General features: G+C 40.6%; 4 protein-coding genes and 1 non-coding gene across 5 annotated transcripts; 2 read left to right on the top strand and 3 right to left on the bottom strand.

Moving 5' to 3' along the window:
- Positions 1-3281: 3281 nt before the first annotated feature.
- On the bottom strand, positions 3282-4631 carry BDB00DRAFT_935960 (uncharacterized protein; the record flags this gene model as incomplete). The annotated part of the gene is made up of 5 exons (XM_053129211.1): positions 4356-4631; positions 3826-3846; positions 3690-3756; positions 3488-3599; positions 3282-3351 (listed from the first exon to the last, which is right to left on the bottom strand). Exons 1-5 carry the CDS (start codon positions 4461-4463, stop codon positions 3282-3284), a joined length of 378 nt encoding a protein of 125 aa, XP_052984172.1. The 5' UTR covers positions 4464-4631.
- A 5579-nt stretch (positions 4632-10210) lies between these two features.
- Positions 10211-10292, top strand: BDB00DRAFT_t12. The gene has a single exon. It is a non-coding gene; the product is annotated as a tRNA-Ser (tRNA).
- Positions 10293-12765: 2473 nt separating this feature from the next.
- Positions 12766-13172, top strand: BDB00DRAFT_756003 (uncharacterized protein; the record flags this gene model as incomplete). The annotated part of the gene is made up of 2 exons (XM_053118873.1): positions 12766-12878; positions 13043-13172. 2 exons carry the CDS (start codon positions 12766-12768, stop codon positions 13170-13172), a joined length of 243 nt encoding a protein of 80 aa, XP_052984171.1.
- Positions 13173-13570: 398 nt separating this feature from the next.
- BDB00DRAFT_755754 (CDK-activating kinase assembly factor MAT1-domain-containing protein) lies at positions 13571-14485 on the bottom strand (the record flags this gene model as incomplete). The annotated part of the gene is made up of 4 exons (XM_053118853.1): positions 13571-13697; positions 13777-14024; positions 14138-14278; positions 14369-14485. The coding sequence occupies 4 exons, from the start codon at positions 14483-14485 to the stop codon at positions 13571-13573; spliced, it is 633 nt and encodes a 210-aa protein (XP_052984170.1).
- BDB00DRAFT_802454 (uncharacterized protein) lies at positions 14368-15338 on the bottom strand. Its single transcript, XM_053121955.1, has 4 exons — positions 15116-15338; positions 14933-15021; positions 14583-14849; positions 14368-14491 (listed from the first exon to the last, which is right to left on the bottom strand). Exons 1-3 carry the CDS (start codon positions 15188-15190, stop codon positions 14657-14659), a joined length of 357 nt encoding a protein of 118 aa, XP_052984169.1. The 5' UTR covers positions 15191-15338; the 3' UTR covers positions 14368-14491; positions 14583-14656.
- Positions 15339-15434: the final 96 nt, after the last annotated feature.

Below are 15434 nucleotides of genomic sequence, written 5' to 3'. Positions count from 1 at the left end.
GCATCAGAGGTGGAAAGCTTTTAAAAGCCTTCGAAGGTCTTAAAAAGCATAAGATTGCAATTTCAAATTTCCGACGAAGCCGAACAGAGATATTTGCTTAGGCAGGAGTGCCTGCTGGGAGCAACATTTGAAAGGTTCAATATGCCGTTTGTAGCCTTTCAAAATCCTACTAAAATGGCTCTCCAAGGCCTTGTAAGGCCCAAAAAGGCCCTAACAGTTAGTCGAGATATTAGATGAACAGCAAGAGCACTAGAGGCACTGTAATCGTATAGTCAAACCTAGTATTACATTTTACCTATCTCTTTAAAAAACGCACTCAAATGCTGTATACCTTTCCATGTAACGCGAGAACAGGAAGGGAAGACGTGATAATTGAAACAATAGCACTTGTTCGGGAATGATGGAAGTAACAACAGTACGAGAGGCACTCAAGTATGTATAAAATACTTATCTTACAATGCTTCATATCACCTGTAAAGACGTACTTAATTACTGCCGAAAACTGTTTAAAACTACAGGCTTCTTTTTAAGTTGTCTATCACCTTTGACACGTCAATTCCAAGCACCCAGGCCATCCTACTCACCTACCAATGTTCGAGTCCCCTTTCTTACTATCTGTTACTTGTCCGCCGGACAAGATTAACCCAACCAGCATAAAGCGGAACCTGAAGTAGAAAGAAAAGAAGAATGACCATAAGCAGACTGTTCCAAAAATGCAGCTACTTTTGACACGTCATGGCATCAGCACCCCCAACAGACACTCGACTTCTCTCCAGCCCATGCTCACATTTCATTCCCTACCGTACTTACAGTTGTTGCGTGTGCTTAAGGGTGGGGTGCAAAAACAAAACGAACCAACCATTTCAAAAAGTCAGACTCCTACAGTAGTAGCAGAGAAGAAAGGAGGATAAAATTAGCAGCTGTATGCTGTACACACACTTCTTTAGACGTTGAAGTTCAGATCTTCTTTCGTATATCACATCCACGCGCAAAAACCTCAAAGTACACTTCACATTTTCCATATTGTACTTACACTTGCATTTGTGCTTTGAGAGCCAACGTGAGGGGGAGATGGACCAGGTTAAGACGAGAAGCAGGTTTGTGTCAAAAAAGAAAGAAAGTGAGATAACAGAACTTGGTATACTCACAAGCGGTTGCATACGCTCCTCTCACTCACAATTATAAACATTCACTCTTCGATCCTTTAATTCGTTCCAATGATACTCGCGTTGAATAGCTTTGGCTTAGAAAAGTTGACGAGGAGGCAGAAGAGCCCCATGATTGCTGCGGCCGCACGGTTATATTGTAGTAATGAACACGGCATTTGAGCCAGTTCAATCTATCCAATCAGATTGCTCTCTCACGTTTATGACGCGCCGAAATGTGTGGCTTCTCCAGATCAGAAAATTTGTTCTACATGAATGTATGACTATGTGAGTAGACGGGTATCGCATCGAGGAAAGACTCAAGGGGATAACCTTCATTAACACGAGATGAAGCTCATTTCACGTCCTTCATCATATGAGAAGTGTCATCGCTTTAAACACGCTGGACACAAGTATCAATACAAGTATCAACGTATACGTACAAGCGTATCCAAATCTCATGAGACATGACGATCCCGCGCTTGCCGATGTTCCATTTGGTGGAAAAATTATGGTCCTTGGTGTTGACTTCTGCCAGGTACACAACATTGTATCCTCTCTTCTACTTTGCATGTTTTTTACTATTAAGCGGTAGTACTCTGAGTAAAGTATATGGTAATAGGTCCTTCCAGTGATACCAAATGCGTCGCGCTCGCAGATCGTACAGCAGTGCTTAAATCGCTCATCGAAGCCATTTACGGCAGCCTTGACGCACCACACGTGGATGGCGATTACCTCATCAGTCGCTCCATTCTAACTCCAAAGAATGTCGACGTTTCAGCGTTCAACGATCTGATACTCGACCATTTCCCAGGCACCATCCACGTATTCCCGAGCGCAGATACTGTGGATGATCCAGAGAATCAGATCACATACCCACCAGAGCTGCTCAATTCCATGAATCCATCCGACCTCCCACCACACTTGCTAAAACTCAAAGTCGGTTGCCCAATTATGCTTTTGAGAAACTTGCACACCCAAAGTGGTCTCTGCAACGGGACACGGCTGATTGTACGCTCTTTTCAAAGATATGTATTTGAAGCTGAAATAGCCACTGGACCTCATGCCGGCAACATTGTCTTGATCCCTCGCATAAAACTCACACATTCACTAACACGCTCTCCCATTCTCTTCAAACGCACCCAATTCCCTGTTCGCCTGGCATTCACTATGACCCTCAATAAGGCACAGGTTCAAACTTTTAACACTGTCGGCCTCTACTTGCCTGAACCTCCGTTCACGCATGGTCTACTTTATGCAGCCATGTCACGCGTCCGCACCCCTTCATCCATCAGGATCATGTTAGATCCCGAGAACTCGAGTATCACGGGTCAGCAAGGTCAAAACATCCGAGATGTTGCTTTCCATGAAGTTCTTCTCTATTTCTTTTTGTCGCCTATTCTCTTTTATTATATCGCCTATTTTTCATTTGTTACCACCACCTATTCTCTATTTATCAATATTACTACACCATCTTTTTCCACACTTCTATTCGCTTTGCATTTGAACTGGAGATAGTAAGTATCCAACTTTGACGACTTCCTATGATAGAATACTTCTCACTGCACAGTAATTTTGCTTTTGTTTTTGAAAACAGACAATAAGTATCTAATACCACGGTATTGATCCAACCTCGCTCGACAGTGGGGTTTGGAGGTTAAGGGGGGAACCCCCTTGCGACGCGTTTCCGTTGAATGACACGGAGCGTAGCGGAGGGGCTCATTCATCCGAGCGAAGCGAGGAAGGACCGCTAGTATACATTAAAAAACCTAAAAAAACCTAAAACCTGAAAAAACCTGAGAAAACTCGAATATACCTTAATAATATCTGGTTTCTCTGATTCGTTTTATTGGTCGGCTGAAGTGTGGAATGCGTTCAACTGTGTTTATGATTGGGTAAATACATCGTATCTTATTGGTCGTTGTACGTATAGCTGTATCCGTTTGGGAGCATCATTGGATACTTCATCAGCTATTCACATTTCCTCATTGATCCTCTTTCATATTATGTATGCTAAAAAACTGATTTCGATTGGATGACAATATGTTTATTATTAAATTTTGCTTTCTATAATAATTCTTTGACAAATCATTTTTGCATTGTGTAGTACACAAGCAAATAAGTGTTCAATTCTATTTAGTTGCCAGCACGACCGCAACAGCGAACACCACGAGCATTACGAGCACCGACGCGAGCAACACTGGTGCTGTCAGTGAAGTCATTAGCAGACCCATCGCATGAACGGGCGCGTTTGCGTGATGTAGTCTCTCGTTTAATTAGGTTGGTATATCATGGATGCTCATTCTATGCCATGCAATATGGATTTTTGATCTACTGTTTACCTTGGCTTAAAGAGAGCAACACACTGGGCAGTTGCGACGCGTCTTCGTCTTCCGACTATTACACTAGGAGCCTTGAACAGTCGTCTGTGTTTGATGTCGACGGCAACGCAACCTCATGGTGTTGACGAACGCTGGTTGAGTACAACCAGTGTGTGTGCTATGAAGTACGTCAAATACATCAGCATTGGTAGAGTATATATACCTTTATTCTGAAAAAACACATGTTTCCTCTTGTGGAGCGCTTGATATTGTCTGATAGCGTTTAAAAACTGTAATATTTTAAGGTAAGAATTATATCATATATACCGGAAGCGCTAATACTCCTAGTATGTACTTACTGATTTTTGGTAGAAGCCGCCCTAGGCAACGCGTTTCTTGTAAGTTATTGCGCGATCCCCCGAAGTTGCAGGATTTTGTTTGTAGCTCAACTGTTCACGCACGCAGCCAAGGGTGCAGATCTTTAGCATGCGCTCTATAAATCTTGTTGCGCCTTCAAGGTCGTCTCTGGTATCGCTGACCAGCTCGTTCTAAGCAAATCAATATCAAATTTGCTGAGAATACCATCGACCATTATCCCAGATCGTCCCCATATGTTGTCCCTGATATTGACTTCGTCGCTGCGCGTGATATCCAATTGGTGCTCCCTGACAACGTCATGGCACAGACTGGGCAGCTCCTCCATTACAAACTTCGTCTGTGAGTCGACTTTGCGTTTGTAAGACCGTGTCAAGAGCATGCCGTCGAACAGCCCAGAAGAAAACGCTCTTGATACGGAGCTGGAAGATTCTACAGATGGACATGAAAGGACAGCACTGTACATCCCCAACTATAAGAGTTACTGATGTGGAAAGATCATCCAACGCCTTACTGTGACATCAACTTCCCTTGCCAAGGAGCCGACCGACCGTGCAAGTGCAAACATTGAATCGTTATTGTTTTTGATAGCGTTAAGAATTGCTAGGATTTGAGGATTCATGTTAAGTTGTTTCTGTGTGATGTTTTATTATTGCCGAAAGAGGAGAAGGAATAAGAAAAGGAACGATTTTTTTTTCAAACGGCAAGATGAAGCATACAAGGAGAGGCAAGGTCAAACAAATGAGGAGAAAAGGATCAACTTTGTTTTGATACAGCCTAAAATGGAAATCACCATAGATACCGCAGTTCACCAAGAAGTTCGTTGTCTCGTTTGTGACCTGCAAACGTAGTGACGCTTCGATGTACTTTCAATACTGCACACCAGCTGTTTGATATGCTTTACATTAACAACTCCATCGTGCGATACAGCCACGTGCCACTGTCAGTAGACTTTTCAGCGTCATATACTTTCACCAAGGCAAATAATCTGGCAGCGTCTACATCATAATGCTGAAAGTACACCATAACTTCACCAATACGTATAAGCCTGGACTGCTGAACGCGATTGTTACCGTGCCAGCTGTTGGTGTTAATGGTCAACCGCAGGCGGCATAAAATCATTCTTCCGTGATAGAGAAGGTGTTGACATATTGATGAGATGAAAAAAAAATGTGGTCAGGTGTGTCGGAAGTTTCATTTGGTACAACAACGATGGTCCTGGTTGAACTAAATTCAGGTTTATTCAGGTTTTTTAAGGTATATTAAGGTTCTTTTTCCTACAGTGGATCAATAATAGTAAAATATAATCGTATCAATCTGTTTTAAGCTGGATTCGTATGGGCATTTTTTACTTCTTCAGGAAATAATAGTCATAACATCCCTACCACTTTTAAACGAATCACGCTGTCAGTCATCCAGCTGCTAAATATCGTGGGACAGGAATCTCTAATTCATGTACCACTCTCATTATAATGAGCGTATGAGCAGCAACCCAAAAATCGTGTACATGACAAGCGAGATGTGCAGATAAGCTGGACATTTTTCATTTGTCGTGGAGCCTACCGAAAAAAGTTCTTGATAATACGAAGTGAGCTGCTTTACTAGTATTTCCTTAGCCTCTCACGGCAACGCTACTATTGCTTTAAGCAAGCGCAAGACCGTTTCCATCATGACTTTAATTAACATGTATAGCAGCCTTGTTTCCGGTAAGAATATCATAATGTTTCGCTAATGATTGCAATTATCAAATGCATATCAGTAATTCCCAACAGACCCCTTCATTCGTCCTCGCAACATACATTTCCATCAAGAAGACGTAGACATATCGACTTTATCCGTTTTTCACCTACCTCAAAAAGCCTTCAAATCGGCCACCGTGGTTCCCAGCCGCTTTATGTGAATCTGGCAAAGATCGCTGCGTTGCAATCGTCATCATTTGTTGCCAAAATGTTCGCAGTATAATGATGCGCATTCTTGCAGTATTAAGGATGATATCTCTATACACAAGCGTATCCTTATCAGAAACCATTCTTCACCGCCATACGTCTCGTAAGCATAATTTAATATATTTGCAAGTATTAAAGCCGTTCCATTATGAAAGTCTTGTAAATTGCTTGTGAGTACAATCAAGAGGAAAGTGTTGTCTACAATAGTAACACATTTATCATCAGTAATTAAAAAATAGGTATACTTCAGCTTCCTTTCTTGTTTCTCACATAACAAGCCTGACAGAAGCTGAGTTTCCCTTAGACTGTACTGTTATGGCGAAATAAAACAAAAGAAACGCGCGCTCGGAACATAAGTGTGGCAGTAAAACTCGGCGAGTTCAATCGTTGGACGATATCTCTTTGAGAACTATTCGCGGTGTATGAGTGAAACATACTCTATTTTATAACAAATTTGTTGTTGTATATGTATATGTCAGAATGTTACTGTTATAGACGTCCTCACACGTTACACTGTACTATATATATTATGTACACAGCAGGGCTGGATGTAAATCGAACAGTATTTGATTAGCTGCAAGGACCTTGACCCAAACAGTATCTTTGTAATGCCTATGAGGGATCGCAATTGGACGGGTCGGGTCGGGTCAAGGGTCTGACCCGTTGACCTACAGGTGAAGAAGACACTGACCCGACCCGACCTGTTCAACCCAATGGGTCAAAACTCGGGTTGACGTGTCAAGACTGATTTCGATATGGTGATGAAGGAAGTGTCAATCAACCTGAGCTTGAGCACTGGAAGTGTTTTATTCAACAAAAAATTTAAGCTCTTTTATATTCTAGCTATTAAGACGGCGATATCAATTCATCTGTCTAATGGATAAACTATGTGATAGAGGATGGATCAAGGACGTATCAGAACTTCTCATGAAGTCGTTATGTTAATCGGGCACATCTTTAAAACCGGCGTTATCTGATGTAATGGCTGAGGTACCTGTTGATAGGTTCATTGTCCTGTTCACGTAAGGTGGATCATCTGAGTAAGAGGCTTTATTCAATAGTGTTTAGCCAGAATGTCGTAGTGTTCATACATGTGTGCTATAACGTTTAACCGAATATCTTATTGTTGATATATTAAACAGTGTATTAATGTGGCTCACTACTAGTGTTCTGCAAGACCCGGATCGGATCGAGCTACTCGGATCCGATTCGGTCTAAGCATCAACGGATCAGATCGAGTGGGTAGGCGGATACGGATCCGATCCATGGATCCGACTTATATGCCGAGGAGATACACTGCAAAACGTCTCTTTATATAACAGAAAAGGTAATATAATAGAAAAGAACGAAATCAGTGCAAAAGTTCAGTGTATTGAGCATGGCTAAACAACTGCATTCTATATCGCATAGTGTACACGTATTATTATGGGGTATTACGAAATAGACATTGTTCTATAGTCGAAGCAGACCAAGCAGCCAGTTCCTTGCAGGCAGCAAAGGTGTAATAAATTATTTTCAAAACCGGGAAGATCTTTTCATCCAGCCGTCCTATCAGGGAGTCGGCCCTTGCCGGGTCCAGCTTCCTTGCTTTCCTATCTACACACAACGCTTCATTTCGCATCTGCACACGATTACAACGGCTGAAGGTAATGGAAGAGTTACAGCAATGCTCAGATATGGATCCGCTCCGTTGTGTCATACACGGAGCACTTTCTCTCTATAGCTTATCCTTATCACTTCATAATAACACCAACCTGCTGAAAACCGTAGCTACGCAACTTATCGATAGCAGATATGAAGATGACGGGGATTACTCGATTCAACGAATTTCGGCACAAAGATATTAGCAATGGGTACACGCCGCTCCCTATGCTAAATCTTCTAATACTATAATTCCTGTCAGTCTATCAGTCCCCATTCTTTGACTCCACTGTATTATTTTACTATCCCAAACGTTTTACACTATGATACTTCAGCATGGATGCACCGGTATGTGTTTGATTGTACATCCTTATCGTGTTTTACATCTAGTCTATAACTTTACACGAACAAATCGTCAAAAGTAAGTACTATTACTACGAATACACTTTTACTTAAAAGAGCACAGATCTAGGGTAAAAATAATGCGACTTTTTTTGTTACGTCCTTTGCGCCATAACTTCAATAGTAAAGCATACACTTTTAGCTTGTTTATGCTGTCATACCTTTCTTGTCAGGTCTTTATTCACAGCTTATGTAATAAACGTTTTGCTTCACAATTTATGCTGAGGAGAAGCCTTGGCTCTCCATCTTTATACACGCTGCTCTCTGATCTAATATCCTCCATCTAACAACCGGATGAGTAATTTATTTGCATCGTTACTCGCCGATTTTGCTCTCTACTCAACGACCTGCCAAAAAACCACGGTCCTCATCTCTAACTAATCTCCATATACCTTAATGAGGGCATTTCTACACAACCATTTATACTTTCTGTGCCCTCACAAAATCTTCTATTTATTATCACTTTGAGTACAAAACAGCTATAGGACGGAAAGTACAGCATTGTATAAAATATTTAATGCTCCTAATATCATTTCTAGGGGTCGCAATCTCACCCACGGTTCAAAACAGACCCGCGGGTTGAGGACAGGTCAACGGGTCAGGTTGATGCTTTTCTGACCCGTGGGTCAACCCGTCTAACCCTTGACCCGACCCGTTGACCCGTTGTGACCCATGTATACATATAATATGTATGAGGTACTTGCATTCAAGTAGTCAATCTTCTTATTGGGAAGCATCATTAAATTATAAGATATAGTTGTCAATATATCTGCTATAGAACTATAACATAAAGTGTACTTATATTCTTTTTATTGTGGGATTATATTTTATATTGAAGAGTAAAGGATAAGTAAGCTATAAGCGATATATACAAAAGGAGTAAAGGAGTAGCAATAGTACAATGATAATAGATAATAGAGTAGGGATCCATATCAGAACCGTAGAACCGGAACCGAACCGAACCGAAACCGAGAAAATACGGTTCGGTTCCTACTAAGAACCGAACCGGAACCGAACCGGTTTTGTATGCGTAGAACCGAAGAACTGAGAGGCAGAAGATTGCATTTGGCGATTTTGGTAATTAGTATAAAGTAGGCTATAATGGAAGTTACGAACAATGTTACTCCTTATTAAAGACCAAGAAGTAGTGTATTTGCAAGCCATACTTTATTCAAAAACTTAACAAAACCTGCAAAAGCAGAAGGGAGGGAAAAATAGTAAAGAAGAGAAGAACAAAAAAAAAACACTTCTTTTCATGGCAGCTTGCTTTCTCTGCCCATAACGCGCATCATTACTTGTTCCTCTACTTTGCTACATACAATGCATTTTCTCCATGACGTACTACTCTACTAGATTCAGCATGGCTTCTCGATCAGTTTTATCAAGTTTGTGCATTCTGTCTAAGATTACGCATCCTGGGGCCCATAACAAAGTTATCTTACCCATTGACACTTTGCCTTTTATGAGACACTTTACACGCGTAGAGACACAGTAGCTGTGTGTACTACCGGTTGTGGTTTGATTCCTCCAATGTTACAATAATGTATTGTACTAGTAATACTACATCGCTCTAGTACTATAAGCTCCACGCTTTTTTGTGAAAACTGTGCTTTAATCTTTTAACCATGCAATGACCCACATTGTATATTAAATGTTTACATTCTGTTTCTCTTATTCATTTTGAAATCGCTGTTCAATGTACAATAATAAACTATTCTTTTTTACTGCAGTATTCAAGTATACCGCGATATTTGAACACACATACATCAGCTTTCATTCAAAGATACTGGATTTTGCCTTTTTTATATACATGACGGGTTCGGTTCTTCGGTTCGATTTTTCGGTTCTACAGTTCTCATCGGTTTTAGTCGGTTCGGTTCTTGCTTTTGGATAGTTCGATTCGGTTCCCTTTAAGAACCGAACTGAACTAAACCGTGCGGATCCCTATTAGCTATTTGAATATAAGTACCTCATACATATTATATGTATACTACAACATAGGTCACAACGGGTCAACAGGTCGGTTCAAGGGTTAGACGGGCTGACCCGTGGGTCAGAAAAGCATCAACCTGACCTGTTGACCTGTCCTCAACCTACAGGTCGGTTTTGACCCATAGGTCAGATTGTGAACCCTATTTATTATTTAATTATATTTTTTGGAAAATTAAATAGCTAATCCTAGTAATAAAGCTCTAAGATCTCGAGTAAAAATAACTTAACTAAGCTATACATTTCTCTCAGCTTTATTATCTTACCCTTACATACATTGTTCATTGTTGTAAAAACCAGATTGAAAAAGAACCTATATATAAATGGTCACGTGGTGTCATTTCATTTTGTAGCTGCTTATTTATTTTTTGTTAGTTTATGTGTCAATGAAGACAACATGGCCGAGCGGTTAAGGCGTGAGACTCGAAATCTCATGGGCTCTGCCCGCGCAGGTTCGAATCCTGCTGTTGTCGCTTGATTGTAGCCGTAGGCTTCGATTTTTTAACTGCATTGTTGCCTTTTTGTGTAACTTCTAAATATATTATCACCGCCTTTGCACAAATCATCACTGACTCAAAACCTCTTTTGAGCAAACGAGCCGTGCTCGACTTTTAACTGAGACGCCCAAATCTTTGTAATTAGCAAGCGTCTCACTCATATATATGTACATGTCTGTGCTACATTCCTGGTACCACCTTGCTGTGCATTCTTTCTAGTTACAGAAAATGGATTTTTGTCGGTTACTGCGAGCCAATCTGTTCAATGAGTATGTTTTTCTTCTGTATTTATTTGGTATTAAGGTGTATAACTAAATTTATACACACAGAACTTGCGTGCCGTAGTAGTATTTGTCTTGTTTTGTTCCAAATATTTAACGTTCTACGCACATAACATTGGTATTGCAGCTTACAACTTCTTTTTGACACGTATTTTCTTTGATTATGCAGTGGCCTTACCCTTCGAGACTCTTCCTTAGCTTGCAGCATGTCCTTTTTTGTCTTTCATCTACATCCCTGGTCTCTTTTTTTTTTATTAAAGGTAAGTATCTCTGTTGCACTCATATGGGATGATCTCATATATAACGCTTCTACAAAACATCATCTGCACTGTTCATTCCAGAGTTACAGTCTTTATATTTGTCGCTGGTCCAGTTACATTTATATCGTTCTCTCTCTATTAAGTATTCGTTTTCGCACCCCAGCACCGCCATACATGTCATTAGAAGTATGTAAAGTTTACAGATGATTAACAAAGGTGGTGATGACGACGATCTAGATACCGCTGAATTTCTGGCTGTTGATCACAAAGTGCATACGCATGGGATGAAGGCAGCGATAAGAGTAAAAGAGTACTAGCCAGCCTGTAGACGGCAGCTCTGTCTCTGTTACAAGGAGTCCATTGTTTGAGGAGATATAGACATCCACCTTCAAATGTTTTTTTTGCTCTATTGTTCTCTTGTTTCTTTTGCCCGTTTATCTGACTTCGTCTCTTCCTCTGTATAGTCGTCTGCTTACCCTTTACGTATAATGAAATATACATTCTTAAACAGATTGTTCCAAACATCAAACGATAAATCTGGCTCAAGAAGACCCCTTAAAACACGTGTTAACTACTGTGAAGACGTCAAGTCCACTGTAAAGGAATTGAAACTCTTGAGATCGTTAAGAACATTAGCATTTGTATTACTCGCTATATTGAACACTGTTGCTTTTAAATGAAAAAGAAATACCATGTACCGATGACGATAAGTATCTCAGTAATATAAGCCTTTACAGAAAGTCTGTGCATGCTCCAATGACTATGTGTACTTTTACTCTAAAAAGAGAAACTAATTCAATTGCAAGGTCGGTATCTGCCATTGTTTAAAGATCTATGCATATTAGCAATACCTTCGTCAGTACATCTATAGATAAGTCAATTGTTTTTACCGAACATGAGGAGCTCATCACATTCAATCTATAGAAGCTACTGCTGTTTATTCAAAGCTGGGTGCTCGTGGTCCCAGAGTTATATCACTCACCAAGCCAGCCTTTTCGCGTCGTTGTTGTGGCTCATCAATTGATGTTCTTGTCACAAATAAAGGAAACTCCTGCACGCGAGATACCTATTGACCACATATCGGCTCTCAGTTGCAGAAGTTAATGTTGTAGTAGTAAAAGCAAGCATCATCATACCATTGCCTGGGTGTATGTACTTTTGTCCACACGTATACTTGTGTAAGAAAATAACGTTCTGAGCCAATGACAAACAATCTATCTATTGAGCGCTGTACCGTGATCAAGCTCCATCATACCATTGAAGGCTCTTATTAAGGTATAGTTACTCGAAAAGATGCGTACTTCTGGAAGCACAGCGAAAACCTTAATTTTTTTTGCTGCTTGCAAGCCATCATATATCAACATGCTATCAACTTTAAAAGACTATACAGCTGCTTAACAGCATAATTACGGATACAAAGAAAAAGAGAAACAAATAAGCTATTATACTGTGTGCATATATTGAAATAATATAGAGGGTTAGTGGTATTTATTTTAATGCCATATGTCGCTATGATGTGCTGGTTACTAATTTCGTTACTGTCGACAGAAAGTCAGAGGCAAACAACAGGTACGCACCTACACCTCTTTTTTCCTTTTCTTTTTTTCCCTTTTCTCCTTTTCGGTTTATCTTCCCTCGTTTTACTGTTCAGAATCTAAACACATGCATCCACCTCCTCCATTAACACCGGCTGCGAACAACCATCGTTACAACAACTGCTCTCCACAGCTACTACACGACACTGGTAACAGTGGACCAGCAGCGCATTCACCGCCGACACCTCTAGTGCACACTACTACTATCACACCTGGACAACACCGACAAACCTCTTTTTCGTTCGACACTCCTCCACGAGTCAATGATATGAAAATGACCACTGCCGAGCCTTCATCGTCTTCCGAGGCACCAATGACGGAGTATCCCCAAGAAGTTACTTGGCTGTTTTTCCGCGACAACCAATGGGTGCCCTTTCAGAGCGAGAATCATTTTAAAATTGAACAAGCGTTTACCATGGGCGGTAAGTGTTTCTTTGTATCTACGCAATACGGGCTGGTATATACCGAGGTAGTTTTCAAAGGGAAGTCTACTAACACTATGGGAATTCTGATATATAGGAATTTATGTTGATATCAAAGGCAAGTTTGACGACACACAAAAAAAGAAATACTTGATGCATTTATACGAGCTGGCAATATAAACACTTGGTGATAGATAATAACTTCCCCCAGTTGAAAAGCATACGTGTTTTTCCGGCGCGCTTCTACCTCTCCTACCTTGGAATGAAGTATCGGCTCAGTTGTGTTATTCAAGGCTGATCCCCTCTCTTTTTCTCTGTCTCTTGTCACATCCATTCTTCGTTCTCTTTCTTGCCCTTGCAGGAACTAATCAATCTCACCCTCCCTCTTTCTAGATCACGTTTTCTACTTGTTTAGCGCAACTGTTCTTGTTGACCTCACTCTTTCTCTCATGTTGTTTTACGCTTATCTTTTTCTCTTTTACCTTTTATTCCTTTTCTGTTATATATCCCATTCATAGGCATTCTCTCTATACTTGATTATTGTACAGTTTTCTTTCACTCTTATTCCCACTTTTCTTTTCGATTTCGCTCGCTATATTGCCGAAGAGCATGTACATCATTTACTTGAGTGTAATAAGTATACCACGACATCCTCGGATTTTTTTAATATATTAACAACACCTCTGTCTCTCTTACTCAATTGCCTTCCAACGGCATGCAAGCGATTCCTGTGAATGCATCGCTCAGCGCTCGGTCAAAAGCGTATTTTGCAACATATCCACCAGCACGTGCTCGTTTGTTACTGTGAAGATATTCGGTTGATCTATACAATAAAGATAAAAAAACACTCGCTCAGAGAACCTATCGCGGAACGTGGTATCCTTATCCATCCCTAGACTTACGGGTCATCGTAACTGTCACGAACTTCGAATCCGGTTGCAAATTCGTACTGATATTCAAACGGATCAAAGTCCTTTGCCTCAGAATCCCGCATCTCGGTATCGGTCTCCATCGCAGTTGTGATCCAGGAGGGCATGGCCAGTCTGGCCGGGCTGCTACTTTCAGACTGTTGTCGCAGAGCGGATGACCTCTTGAGTGTGATAGAATGACGTGTGGCGAGAACGGCCTGTGCTGATTTGTTTGATGTTGCCTATGTAACACATATAGCGTTAGGAACGGGCACTTGTCTTTCTAAACTCTCTCTCTTTTACCCCGCACACAGGTGAACGACACACCGCATGCGTATAAGCGGGGTCCCATTACCAGTTCTCTAATGATCTCTGCTTTTTCGTGTTCTTTCTGCCGACGTTCTTCTTCAAGCAGCATCAAATACTCTTCGCGTTTCTGTTCTCGTTGTTGCTTTTCAAGTTGGTCTTGATAGCTCATGTATCGCTGCTCATTAGCCTATAAAATCGGCCAGTAAAGAATAAAAAAGCTTAAATTTTCCTTGGGAGAGGGAAGCCACATGATCAGACCGCATGATATTTTCTTTACCATTCTAGCCTCATTTGCTGCTATACTGTCTTTGTTTTCCATCTCATATGCCGTGATTCTAGCCTCGGTCTCCGCAACATCCACCTCGTTCATCAAATTGAAAGCTGATTTAACCATACGTCAGTGTGTATTGATTCACAAGCAGCACCGTGCTCTTTTTCCTTTGTCCTTACTTACTTATATCTTCTACTTCTTCTAAAAAATCATTATATAGCCGTAAACTTGGGAAATCTTCTGGTCGTTTATTAAACCTGAAATATGTCTTGCTCTTGTTAAACGATAGCCTTTCTACAGATTAACATATACACACAATAAGAAAATTACATACACTTTGCTGACTCGTTTTCGTATCCGCACTTCTTTTTCAACTGCAAGATCCTCAAAGATCTGAGACATGAATTGATTCTTGCGCAGCACTTGCTGACAAATCGGACATGGCGCAGGACCCGCACTGAACAATCGATCGATACACGATTCACACCTAAGGTAAGAATACATGTAAGTCTTCCTGGTCAATTTCAAGACAAACACACTTTTGTGATGCAATCCCAAACAGGTACATACATTTTATGAAAACATGGTGAAACGAGAAGTTTGAGGTTGGGCGTGAGATACTTGTCACTTTTACAAACAGGGCATTGTGCATCTTCTTCCTAAAGTGAAAACCGATCGGATTGATCCCAAAGAATAAATCAACTTTTAAGCATGCTAAAATGGACTGACATAATGTGAGAGCTGCCGCCTTACTTGGTAAGAAACCACAGAAGAGCCCGATTTGCCAATCATTAAAGTTTGGTTTCGTAGTGTTCCTTTCATTGCCATGGTTGAGATCTTGGAGCGGAGAGAGAGAAAGCGTGCGGGCAAGCATGAACATTATCGTAGCTACTCATTTTATTGTTATTGGCTGGATATGATGCGGTTATCATCAAACTTTTCATAATCTCCTTAATGTGAGCAGCTACTGTTGAATAATATTATTCAATTAAAGAAAACGAGTCATGCCTTATTACATAATTCTTTTATTGCTAATCGTATACTTTGTATTTGTATCGAGTAACTTTGATGT

The sequence above is a fragment of the Zychaea mexicana genome (genome assembly GCF_025766255.1).
Source record: "Zychaea mexicana strain RSA 1403 chromosome Unknown BDB00scaffold_7, whole genome shotgun sequence".
Taxonomy (NCBI): Eukaryota; Fungi; Mucoromycota; class Mucoromycetes; order Mucorales; family Lichtheimiaceae; genus Zychaea; species Zychaea mexicana.
The sequence above is the reverse complement of the archived record's forward strand: the minus strand, read 5'-3'. Positions and strand labels throughout refer to the sequence as shown.

Excerpts from the sequence above, each read along its gene's own strand:
- BDB00DRAFT_802454 (XM_053121955.1), bottom strand. The coding sequence starts at position 15,190 with ATGGCAATGAAAGGAACACTACGAAACCAAACTTTAATGATTGGCAAA. Across the intron at positions 15,022-15,115 it reads CTTCTGTGGTTTCTTACCAA|GAAGAAGATGCACAATGCCC; the intron begins GTAAGGCGGCAG and ends TTTTCACTTTAG. Across the intron at positions 14,850-14,932 it reads TCACCATGTTTTCATAAAAT|GTGTGAATCGTGTATCGATC; the intron begins GTATGTACCTGT and ends TTCTTACCTTAG.